Raw genomic sequence first — 12,704 nt, forward strand, 5'->3', positions numbered from 1 at the left:
TTGGGAGTACTCCTTCTGAGTGATGCACTCTGTGTCAAGGTGGATTGGCCCTACAGTTGGAATATCCATGCCATTGAGCTGCCACAGTTTGGAAAGCACGTTTCTGGAAAGCTAACCACTATGTCATCCACATTTCCCAAAGTCACAGTCCTATGCAGCAAAATGTGATTTATTGCTCTGCATAGTGGCAGTAGTGCTGTCCCAACAGTAGACTTCCCAGCTTCACGCTGATTTGCAGTTGAGCAGTATCAGTCAGGGATTCCATAAGCAATCACCACACACTTTTCTACCAAGACAGCAGTGCTCATTCTGGTGTCCTTGTGCTGCGGGTTGGGGGTCAGTTCAGCACACCACTCTAGAATGTGTGAAGCAACCTTCCTGAAGTTCTGTAGTCACTGTTCTTCATCCCTACTTGTATGACAATGTGATCGCACCACTCACAAAAGCGACAGTTTACATTGCACAGATGCTATGTGCTAGTGAAAGGCAATGCACCTGCACTGCTGTCTGTCACAAACTGTTGTCAGTCTGTGTCTTCATCTTTGGACGCTAATTGAAATAGCTGCTCTGCTGCAACATGTGGTACACTCAGGACATTGAACACAGCATAGGAGAGAAGTCTGTTGTCCTTGTCTTCTCACAGCAAATGCTGCAGTGCAGAGCAAGCACCACCAGTTTCAAATGGCATTCAAGTAAGCCAGAAGCATTGGGGAGCGGGGAGAGGATGGAGTTTGATAAAAAGAAGTGGATGACAGGATATTTTCAGCATTCCCAGAATGCCTTGCTCCATGTTCTGTATTCTCATAGTGCCTGGTGACTGAAGAAGACACCAGGCAGTGTGGGATGTCTGCCAACATTGCTTTGCTGTTCTGTCGACAGGGCAGGTAAGAATGTGTCCACAACAAGTTGACAGAGGTTGGCAGTGTAAACATGATTTGGGCTATGTGTAGACTGCAGACTCTTTTCAAGAGACTGGAGGCCTCTCAGAAGAGGTCAGCCATGTTGGGAGCATTCTGTCACCGTGCCTGTGAACCTCATTCTATGAGGAAGGAGGGATGGCTTGATGGGATTTTTCAGAAAGTTGGTGCTGTTTCCAGATTGGCTAGATTGGAGAGTTGTGTGTTCAAGGATCAGAGGGGAAGACTTTCTGACAGGTTGAGGAACAGGTTCTCAAAAGGCATATTCAAATGACCAGTCAATTTTTTGGTCTTTCTCACTTCCTAGAGCAGGGGTGGACAACAAGCAGCCTGTGGGCGGGACATGGTTTGCCAGGGTTAACCACAGGTGGTCTGCCAGACTCATTATTTACCTGAGTTTCTGCAGGTATAGTTGCTGGCAGCTCCCATTGGTCACGATTCACCATCCCCAGCCAATGGAAGCTGCTGGAAGCAACATGGGGCAGTTAGTTGAGAAAACTGCTGACATCAGCATGTTACTAGAGTAAGAGGAAATAGGCTTCTGCTTTTGGCTTCTAAGTTATGTTTGGTGATATGTAATTGAATGAGTTTTCATGTGAGCGTTTGTTTCCCGTTAAAGGGGCATCTTGAAAATCATATTTCCAGTAGAGAAATATTTTTAAAGCCTCAGATGACTAGTGGACTTCAGTAACATTTTTCTGTTTGCTGCATGCACTTTATATGCAGTCAGTTTTGTTGATAGTTGTGCAAGCATGATGACATCTCTCTCACACAGTTTCAGGACAGTCCACCTACATGTTCTTCCCCAGGCCCTGAAAGTGGTTGTTTTTAGTAGCAGCATTAGTGGAAGTTAAAATTAAAAAGGCAGAAGATAAACTTGGGTACAGATTTGAGTGTTCTTGTATCTACACAAAAGGCCATCCAAATCATAAGTAGGGGAATAGAAAAAAACAAACTCATTTTCTTAAGAAGTTTTGAAAGTTTTAGTTTATTGTTGCTACTGTTAACTGTAATGTCAGTAAACTAATTAGATACCAGGCAGTCAATTCTATACATTTGTCTTTTGACAAGATACACATTTCTGGTCATCTTCTGTGAGACACTCAGTAAATAAATACATCTTCACGGTTTATTTTTAAGCCATATAGAGAAACTGTTAGCAATTCCAATATGTATCCACAAAGTGGTGTTCTCTTGTTTTGCTATTTTTAATTATGATGTAAGGAATCTCTTAGTTAAGCATAATGCTCTGACTGAATTTTATAGCTCCATTCTTTCCTGTTCATTTCTTTGAATAGCAATGCACGTTTCTTGGCTTTTGTAAATCTTTCATTTTTTCTTATTACATGCCATGTGACGTGCTTTGTTGTTTACTTTGTACTAATGTAGTCCTACGCGCTAATACTTCAAAGCCAAATGTGTACTTAATTTTTTTTGTTTTATCAGTGAAAACAAGTTGAACACATTGGTGCAGAAGCTTCATGACTTTTTGGCTCACTCATCTGAAGAATCTGAAGACACAAACTCTCCTCCAAGATTATCTATGAGCAAAAGTATAGGTAAATATATATACATGTTTTTCCTTCTTTTAAATGTACACATGTATGCAACATCTTGTGATGTAGCCAAATAAAATTACATTTTAATGTAACAGATATGCACTACTGAATTTGCTGTTATCTTAAGTGGAACGCTATAAAAACAATAAGTATATGCCAGTATTTGGTCCTCAGTCTTCCTTTTCATGGAAGATTAAAGTGTCTGTGTTCAGGTAGGATGCTCTTCTTCTGGGATGTTCATTAATCACTGTTTTATTTAGTGCACTGAATTAGGCTATAGTTCTTAGAAAAATGCTTTGTATACATGTAGAACCATAGAACTGAAAGGACCTTGACAGGTCATCTAGCCCAGTCACCTGCACTCAAGGCAGGATTAAGTGTTCTCTAGACCCATACTTTCCAAACTTTTTCATCTATAGGCATACTTTTAAGATGCCAAACTTTTCATGGCACACCAGTGGGGGAAAAAAACCCCATAAAATATTGCAAGAAATAACTCTATTTCAAAATGAAACACATATTACAATATTAATGAAAACGTTATTTGACTTCACTTTTTTACAAGAATTTTTATAGGAAATGTGAGCCTGTTTTAGGGAACAAAACTGTTTAATATTTGGTTCAATGCATTAAAGAGCTAACCAGAGCTCCTGATCTGTACTTTTAAAACCTGAAGTCTTGTGTCTTGTAAGTGATAACATAAAGAAACAGTCATGTAACATGCTAGTAGGCCTCGTAAGGCAAGAGTAGCACAACCAAGTTCGCATCCCTGTGTTACAGCCTTGGACTTCATAAACATAAACACGAGATAGTGATATCAGTTCTAACACCTGTGATTACATGTAGGAACCTAGAAAAACCAGTGACCGGGTCAACCTTGGCTTCAAACCCGTGAGAATGCTAAAAGTGGCATTGAGCCAATATGCGCACACCTAGTAAATAGCTAAGAGACAAAATCACTGTGAGGTCTCACCCTTAGCTGAGTTTCACTGGGGACTCTCGGCTCAGCTGTTCTCCCAGCTGGAGCAATGTCCTCTGTGGCCCTGATGTGAGGCACTTTGGGACTGCAACTCCCTGTGGCAGAAAGAGACATAAGCATTCCAGATAGCCTCTTATCCAGACATATACATCCTATTGTACTTTGTTTGCTAATGTGTACCTTGTGAATAATTTGCAGTAATGTGGAGTAGGTAAGCTTAATAAAGTACAGTTATCTCTAATCGGTTCTATGTTGAAGTGAATCCCATGATCCTGTCCGTCCTTGGCCTGTGAGTTGACAGAAACAGTTCACAATGGTGGGTGGTTGAAAGTGGCAGTAGAATAATTATTGCTTGATTTGAAATTAATGGATGTTCATTTCTCACTTATAGCTGAAATTGATACCTCAGTATGGAGTGCCCTCTCTGTGCTGGCCTCCACTTAGCACTGCTTGCTCTTGCTGACTTTAGTGAGTAAGGTGAAGGCTTCAGCCAGGGAGCATTGTCTGTTCTGAAAGACAAAGGAGAAACAAGGAGAGTCAAGACTTGCGAAGAGCTGTTCATCACCTCCATCAGGAAGTTGGGTTTTGACTTAAGTAGAGTGGCCCAACGTGCCCACCCTGATTTATCAGCTCTTGGCAGTGACAATGGCCTCCAGCACCTTGAGGCACTGTTACTGGAAGTCCAGTGGGCAGCACAGTACATACCGGCTATGTCAGTACCAGTGACACCAATACTTACAGCACCCTAGTCTCAAGGCAGGCCCTCATTTGACATCTTGAGAGCATTTCCCCCATAGCACCACTTGTTGCTTCAGTCACCTATCTAGAACTCCAGTGTTCCTCCATGGGAAGCCATCAAGCCTCAGACATGCAGGCATTGCAAACATCCCTCCGGTCTCCCCGGTACAGTGGCACAGACCTGTTGTGGTGCACCCTCCTCCCATCCTGGCACAAGAACTGAGAACAATGATCAGTGTCACAGAAGCCTCAGCACCACTCCTGACACTGTTCCATAGAATATCAGCCTTGCTCATTGTCTTCTAAGCACTGGTTCCTGTCATGACAGCCCTTGCAGTCTTGGGCCATGTCTGCACTTGTCCAGAATTTCAAAATGGCCATGCTAATGGCCAAATCAGAGAATACTAATGAGGCGCTGAAATGAATATTCAGCGCCTCAGTAGCATGCTGCTGGCCACAGCACTTCAAAAGGGCCACGTTTTGATCGCATGCGGCTCGTCTACACGGGGCCTTTTTTGAAAGGACCCCGCAAACATTGAAATCCCCTGATTTCAGCTATATATCAGCTGATAGGAATAAGGGGATTTCAACATTTGCGGGGTCCTTTCGAAAAGGGCCCCGTGTAGCTGAGCCGCGTGCGATCAAAACACGGTCCTTTTGAAGTGCTGCGGCCAGCAGCATGCTAATGAGGCGCTGAATATTCATTTCATAATTTCAAAGTTTTTTCCCTAGTGTAGACGTAGCCTTGATGTTCCTCAGACTGTCGGACTCATTCCAGCTTTCGGTTCTATTCCAGGTCCTGGTGTCTAGGCAAGGACAAGAGGAATAGATTGCTGGGTGACTGTAACAGGTCTGCCTTTACCCAACCAACATTGGGATCCTGTGGTAGAGGCTCTTCATGTGTGAGGGGGACACTAGCAGGCCTTCAGCATGTCCTGTTCTGAGGGAGGTAGTTGTGAGCCTTTCTGTTCCCGATTGTCAGATAGTCAGTGCACTCATGGCCTTGGAGGTTGGCACAGAACAAGGATCCCTGCCACCCAAGCAAGTGCAGATGCTGTTTGTGCTGCCTCACCTCTCAGCGCTGCAGCTGTTCTAGCTAGATTATCAGTGACCAGCACCCTGGTTCCCATGAAACCCTTGGGGTTTATACAGCAGCCCCAGGTTCCTAAATAGGTCTTGGGTATGTCTGAGACCCCCTTGGTCTTGGTGTCTCAAACCCTCTAAACAGGTATAAGCTACTGCGGAAGAAATCTTTGAGGACCTCTCAGGGTGACCACAGGGACAGGGAGTGGAGACCCTAGCATGAGCCTTCTCTTCATCTCTTCCAGATGAGGCCATTATGAGCTCCCTTTGTCTGGTGCTGCAAGATAATGCAAAGGCAAATCAGGCGATCCTGAAAAGATTAGCCTCAGACCTGGGTCTAGCAGAGAGGAGTTACAGGTGCTGGCAGATGCCTTCTTGGATGTGCTCAGCACCTCTACCCCAGGATGTGTTGCCCTACCACTACACAAAGTTGTTCTACAGATTAGTAATGTTATCTGGCAGACTTCTTCCTCCCTGATCCCCACTTCTGAGAGGGCTGAAACGATGTACTTTGTGCCACAGAGGTCCATAGGTACCTCTGTTTCCACTCAGAAATTGACATTTGAAGGGTTGCATCGTGACTCTTTGAAGGAGGAGTTGAGAGTGCTCCTTGAGGAAGGGTTGGTTGTTGCCAGGGTGGCCTTCCAGGCAATTGCTGATGCAATGAACTTTACAGTGTGCACAGTGTCATTTGCCATACCCATGTGGTGGGCATCCTGGCATCGGACTGTCTGTGGAGGCTCAGCAGTTACTGAATGATGTCCCGTTTGATTGCCATGCCCTGTTAGCAGAGCAAACAGACACCAAGTTACGTGGGCTTTAAGACTCTTCCACCACTTCAAAGGCCTAAAGGCTGTAAGTTCTGCCCCACTGGGGAGCCAGCAGCACCAGGTGCTTCCTGCTAAGAGCCTGCGTTATAAATGCTGAATGAGCCAGCTAGCAACTCTTGACCTCTGTAGGCACAGCATGCTCCAGACAAGGTCCAAAAAGTTCTTTAAAAGTATGCCTGACAGCAACATACTGGACTTACCCATGGATCCTGTCCCTCTTTTTTCCCACCATTTTTGGAAACGGCCTTGCCCACTTCCTTCTGTCCTGAACTGCTATAACGCTGGACTTCTAGATCCTGGCCACTGGTTCCCAGGGTTCAAGCCTCCAAATCTGTTCCACCCCTATCCCCCTTCAGTTCCCCTCCCCACTCCCTCTTCAGGGGCCTCTGTCACAGGGGTTTATTCATGGAGGAGGTTCAGGAGCTTTTGGGGCTTGGGGTAAGGGAAGAAGTTCTGCCTGTGTTCCACAACAGAGGGTTCCTTTTACTACCAGTTTACATTCCTCACCTTCGGGCTGGCCATGGCACTGCGGGTATTCACTAAAAGCGTGGTAGTGTTAGTCTACCCCAGATTTACACACCTACATTGACAACTGGTTTCTCAAGGGTGGCAGAGACAAGACCCAGGTCCAATATAACACAGCACTTCTCCTAGACACCCGCTAGTCTATGAGTCTCCTGGTTAGTGACAAGTCTACAGTATTATCAGCTCAAAGATTAGAGTTCATTGGGATGGTGCTCCACTCCACCTATATGAGCACCTTCCTGCCTCTGGAGAGGTTCCAAGCCCTGTGACACCTCATACAGGAGGGATCTGCATTTCCCTGCCTCTTGTCAGCATCTACGCTTCTTGGGGCATATGATGGCATGTATGTACATGGTGTGCTATGCCAGGCTCCACATGTTGGTACTCCAGCAGCAGCTGGTATCAAGATATTCTGATTGAGGAACAATCTGGTCAAAGTTTTTATGATACCCTTGTAAGTACTTACATCCCTGCAGTGGTGGACTGCTCCAGAGAAGGTTCTGGAGGAGTCCCAATCTTCACCTGAGCCTCCCCCCAAGAGGCAGTTCACCTTTCAGTAGTCAACAGTGCACTAGCAGATCATCCCAGCAGTGACTTCTCACCTTGATTTGTTGCTCCACCTGGAAGTAGCCCACACAGTTTTCCAGGTGTGAGGCTCCCTGTTTTGCCTGGTGGCAAAGAGGGGAAGTGCAATCACTCTTGTTGAGGGTGTGGTCTGGGCAGAGGCTCCTTCTCAGACACCTTCTTTCTATCATGGTGTGAGGGCCTGCTTTATGCGTTCCTGCTGATCCCTCTGATTGGATCAGATCAAATAAGACAAGACCCAGGTCATCCTGATCACCCTAGCCTGGCCTCACTCCCATTGATTTGGCATGCACCTGGTCCTGGCAATATACCCTCCCCCACAGCTGTCTGGAACTGTTCTTGGAGGACCAGGCTTGGCTTCTCCATCCCAGCCTTGCATCCCTGCATCTTACAGCTTGGATGCTCTATGGATGAGCAAGGTGGAGTGTAGCTGCTCGGAAAAAGTTCAGTAGGTCCTGCTAGGAAAGTGGAAATCTTCCACTAGGATGACTTACCAAGCAAAATGGATGAAGTTCTGCTGTAGGGCGTCACAGCAACGTACCTCACCAGAACATACTCCAGTGGAGTTGGTTCTTGACTGAATGCTGCAGCTGAGGCACTAAGGTCTGGAGTATTTCTTCCTTTAATGTTTGTCTTGCAGCCATCTCTGCTTTCTGTGAGCCATTCAGGGACAGACAGTGTTCCAGCCTGACGTGACAATGCAGTTCCTTTGAGGTCTTGAGCAACTTTATCTATAGGTGCAGGACACTGTTCCCCAGTGGGTTCTCAATGTGGTTTTCTTCCCAGAGCTGTCCCTATGGGAGTGTGGGGCTCTGGACAACAACCTCACCTCTCCTCCCAAGCCCTACCCTGGCTCTGCTGCATTCCATCCCTGTGGCACCCATTCTCTCTAGTCCCATCCCCTTGAGCTATCTGACCTGGTGTATTACCTTGAGGCCTGCAGCAGAGGTCAGGCTCCCCCACATTCAGTGTGGTAGTGGGAAACATAGTAACCTGGCCTCTCAGTTGCATTGCTGAGCAGAGTGGGCTGGGTCCAGGTTCCTCTGCTTCCTTTTGCTGCAGTGAAGTGGAACCACCCAACTGGAAGATGGCACACCGAAACAACCTGGGTCTGGATCCCTCTGCTTCCTGCAGCTCCTGTTGCTACTGGTGTGTGTGAGGGCAAGCCCAAACCCTGCTGTCCTACTGGCATCAGGCCCCCATAGTTGGCCAGGCTGCTGTGGGTTCCGCTGGAGTCACCCAAAGCATGGGGTGGTAGCTTTCCCAAACCATCCAAAGGATGGGATAGCGCTGCCTCTCCTGGCTCACTAGGCTTTCTTTTGAACTGATTGCAGCTATTCCCTCTCCCAGTTGTCCTGGAAAGTGGAGTTTTTGGTCTCTGTGACATCAGGTAAGCAGAAATCTGGGCTCTGAACTCTGAGGCTCTTCTCTCCCTTCCCCACCTCCCAATGCTGTTTTCCTCAAGGATGGGGTTTGACTTCAGCTCCATCTGGCCTTCCTACCAAAGGCAGTCTTCTCCTATGTGAACCAGGATATCTTCTCAATTGTGTTCTGCCCCAAACCTCACAGGACAGAGGAAGAGAAGCAGCTAGGTGTCAGAGGACCATGGCTATTTAACTGGAACGCATTAGGCCTTTCTGCAAGTTAACTTTTTGTCGCTACATCCAACAGGATGAAAAGCCTGCTGGTGTACAAATAGCATCTGGCCAACTGGATTACCTCATGTGCCTGGACCTGCTATGAACTAGCAAAGGTTGCCCCCTATGCAGATCATTCAGGCCCTTTCAGCCAGAGCCCAAGAGTTGGCCTTTCTGGTGCAAGTGCTGATCCAGTACATCTGGAGAGCCTCAATGTGGTCCTCAGTCCACACACTTACACCTCACTGCACCTTTCTGCAGAAGGTCAGAGATAATGCTTGGTTCAGCAGGGCTGTGCTGCAATAATGCAGCCATGAACTTCTAACTACCTCCATGGGTCGTGCTTGAAGTCACCTAATGAGGAAAGAACATGAGCAATCACTCAAGAAAAGAGAGTTACCTCTTTCATAACTGATGATCTTTGAGATGTGTTGCTCATGTCCATTCCACAAGCAACCTTTCTTCCCCACTGTTGGAGTTTCTGGGAGGAAGGAATTGAGGGTGGAAAGAGTATGCAGCACCCTTTATACTGCACTGTGGTGGCGCTACTCTACAGATTGCCGGAGCTGCACTCCTATGGATGCTGCTGAAAGAAAATCTTCCTGCACCAGTTCATGTGGTGAACATGCGCCCTAATGTGGAATGGATATGAGCAACACATCGTGAAGAACACCAGTTACAAAACAGTAAAGTCCTGTGGCACATTATAGACTTTTGTTGTTTTTGACTAACATGGCTACCTCTCTGGTACTAGTTACAAAACAAGTAACTCTCTTTTCCTGTCTTTTGGTGATAGATAAGCATAATACAGGTAGTACTCAGTCCTGGACTGATCACGTTTTAAGATGTGGTGTCCTAAAGTTCATTAAGGCTAGAAATAGGTCTGAATGCCTGGACAAGGAGTCTCCACAATATCAAATGGGTACGTCACTTTTAGCAGTGTTAGCTCAGTGCTTGATATAGCAGTTCTTAACATCACAGTATTAAGTACAGAGGTTTCAAGAATCTCCATCACTGGAGCAGGTTAAATAAGCACCTGTCAGGAACGGTCTAGATAACACTTTGTTTTGCCATCACTTCAGGGACTGGATTAGATGACTTCTTGAGACCTCTTCCAGTCCTGTTCCTATGTGTATATTGGTTGATACTGCTTTTCATGTGAAGTATTTATGGTTGCACTCTGACTCCTGTAGTATGATTTCTTTATTGGTGGAAAAAGTAGAAAATAGTAGCAGTAACATTAAAACAAAACCTAAATAAAATTTTGCAATAAATGATGCAGTAGTCTTATGTATAGGTTTTATTTTCATGTGTAAAACTCGCTCCTCCCCACTACTTGTCCCCTTAATAATGTTTCGGTCATGCCGATAAAATGTTTATTCTAAACCAGGGGTGAGCAAACCTCTTATATTGGGTCCCACTTTTCATCCCTGTAATTTAGCTGGGGCTCCCCAATCTGTCTAATGTAATCCAAACTGACAAATTTCAATTATGTTCATATAGAAAAAACTCTTTTCGACACACATGAGAATGTAAAAGCTTTATTAATGGATATGTAAATACGAGTACACATGCTTTCTTAATGTAACATTTCAACAGCTTTAATGAGATGAGCATGAGACCCAGCAGCCAATCATGCTGTGTCCCTCCTTATGAAATTACCTGCCCACTCCTCCGTCGAGGGGACCCGCCCTCTACTTTGCACACCCCTGTTCTAAATTATTTACAAATTATGGAACTGATAGTGATTTCTGTGATTCAGTGAATTACACCTTTTGCCTTCTGTACAGGTAAAAGTAGTGGACCTGAAAATAGTCCAACTCTGATGGAAAACAGCAGGGAAGAGGTAGGAATAACGTATATGGTATACAGGTTGAACTTCTCTTTAGTCTGGCAGCATCCATAGGCCAGTATGATTTCAGTTAGCTGGATGTCCACTTATCGTGAGTGTGGCCCAGTTTTCTGCAGTCCCATAAGGTTGGTTTACAGCTACCAGTCCTGGCTCTCAGTGTTCTGTGCAGTTATTTAGCTGTAATTTACTCCTGCATGTCTTCCAAGTGCCCAGTAGTAAGCAGTGCAGATGTTGGTAATGCTGGTAGACAATGGTGACTTCCTGTGGTTTGTCAGAATCTCTTGGCATTGGTCAGGTCCTAAGGGTGCTGGACTAGAGAGGTTCAACCTGTTAGATTTATAGTAATGCTGGTATTGCAGTGGTATATAAGATATTAATTACATTTGAATTTAAATCTGTAGTGGATTACACTTCCATATCTGCTGAATGTGAAAGTTGAGTAGGGAACTTTTTTCCTAAAAGTTAAGGTATAAAACCATAATATAACTTTCCAAGTATACATGAATGACATCCATTATAACTTAACAAGCATATAAGCAGTCACAGCTTAAAAAGAAAAAGTAAGAAATTCAAAGTTTTCTTAATTTTGACTATTTTTCTTATGAAACTTCGTAATGTATGAGTAAATGTACACTTTGAGTTATCAAGTTGTATGACTTCTAAAAAACTACTAAGTCTTTGCTGAGCAGAAGGGAGCTGCTGCAATTTTGTGAAATTGCATAGTGGTAAATTTTTCCACTTTTCATGAATAGTAGGGCTCTTAATCACAGTTAATTTATGCAATTAACTCAAAATTAATGTTTAATCATAGTTTTTAGAGCCCTGTTAAATAATAAAAATAATATCAAGTGAAATTTATTATAAATATTTTGGATGTTTTTCTACATTTTTAAATGTATTGATTTCATTACAACACAGAATGAAGTCTACAGCTCTTACATGATATTTTATTACAAATAATTGCACCGGATAAGATATGAACAAAGGGAATAGTATTTTTCAGTTTGTCTTGGACAAGTACTATAGTGCAATTTCTGTTGTGAAAGTGCAACTTTCAATTATAGATCTTTTTGTGGCATAACTGCACTCAAAATCAAAATAACATAAATCTTTGGATCCTACAGGTCCATCAGTCGTCCTTCTTATTCAGCCAATCACTAAGACAAACAAGTTTGTTTGTTTTTATTTACAGGAGATAATGCTGCCTATTTGTTTACAATGTCACCTGACTGTGATAACAGGTGTTTATATTGTACAGGTTGTACCTCCCTAAACAATACTCTCTGGTCTGGCACCATCTGTGATCCTGCCAGAGAGCCCTGGGTGCCAAGATTCAAGGACCAGAGAGCCCTGGGTGTCAGGATTCATGCAGCAGGAGGGCTGACGGCTTAGAGTGCAGCTTGGATGTGGGAACCAGAGGGCCATGGCAGGCAGGATAGGGGAGCTGGGACGGGGAGCCAGTGCTGGTGGCAGCAGACCTCCCCTGGTCTGGCAGATTGCTTTATTCAGGACTTCCCACGTTCACAGGATAGCAGACCAGGGAGGTCCAACCAGTAGTTTTGTAGCTGGCATTGCAAGGTATTTATATTCCTGTATCTGGTTTGACTTCCTGGAGGGGTTCATCTGCCTCTGGGTCAGTGGGTGGCCACTCCATCCCACTACTACGGGAGCTAAAACCACCGCCCAAATAAATAGTCCATGAACCCAGCCTAGCTTCCGGTGGGCAAGAGGCAACAATTCAGAGACCTGGCCTTGCTTCAGGTGGACAAAAGGTAAATAAGCCCAAGTCAGGGGCCCTAACCCTGGGTCAAGGCAGCCAGCAACCAAATGCTGCTGGTTCAGATACTCAGCCCTTGGACAGGGCAGGGCAGCAAACAGGCAGTGTTTTCACAGTTCTGAGTGCCCAGGCCCTGGCTCAGTGTGGGGCAGCAAACACAATTAGCCGTTTAGGGAGCCCAGGCCCTGGTTCAGGGCAGGGCAGTAAACAGTCTCAGGTGTG

At 45.0% G+C, this 12,704-nt stretch overlaps 1 protein-coding gene across 2 annotated transcripts in view; it reads left to right on the forward strand.

Annotated features, from left to right (window-relative positions):
• The window catches only part of ATRX (ATRX chromatin remodeler), a 168,825-nt gene that overhangs the window by 13,936 nt on the left and 142,185 nt on the right, over positions 1–12,704 (forward strand). For both annotated transcript variants that reach the window (XM_075008068.1, XM_075008069.1), the window contains exons 2-3: positions 2,364–2,476; positions 10,644–10,699. In XM_075008068.1, coding sequence (XP_074864169.1) covers positions 2,364–2,476; positions 10,644–10,699 — 169 coding nt within the window. The remainder of the gene's footprint in view (positions 1–2,363; positions 2,477–10,643; positions 10,700–12,704) is intronic.

Source organism: Carettochelys insculpta, chromosome 13, assembly GCF_033958435.1.
Source record: "Carettochelys insculpta isolate YL-2023 chromosome 13, ASM3395843v1, whole genome shotgun sequence".
Classification (NCBI taxonomy): domain Eukaryota; kingdom Metazoa; phylum Chordata; order Testudines; family Carettochelyidae; genus Carettochelys; species Carettochelys insculpta.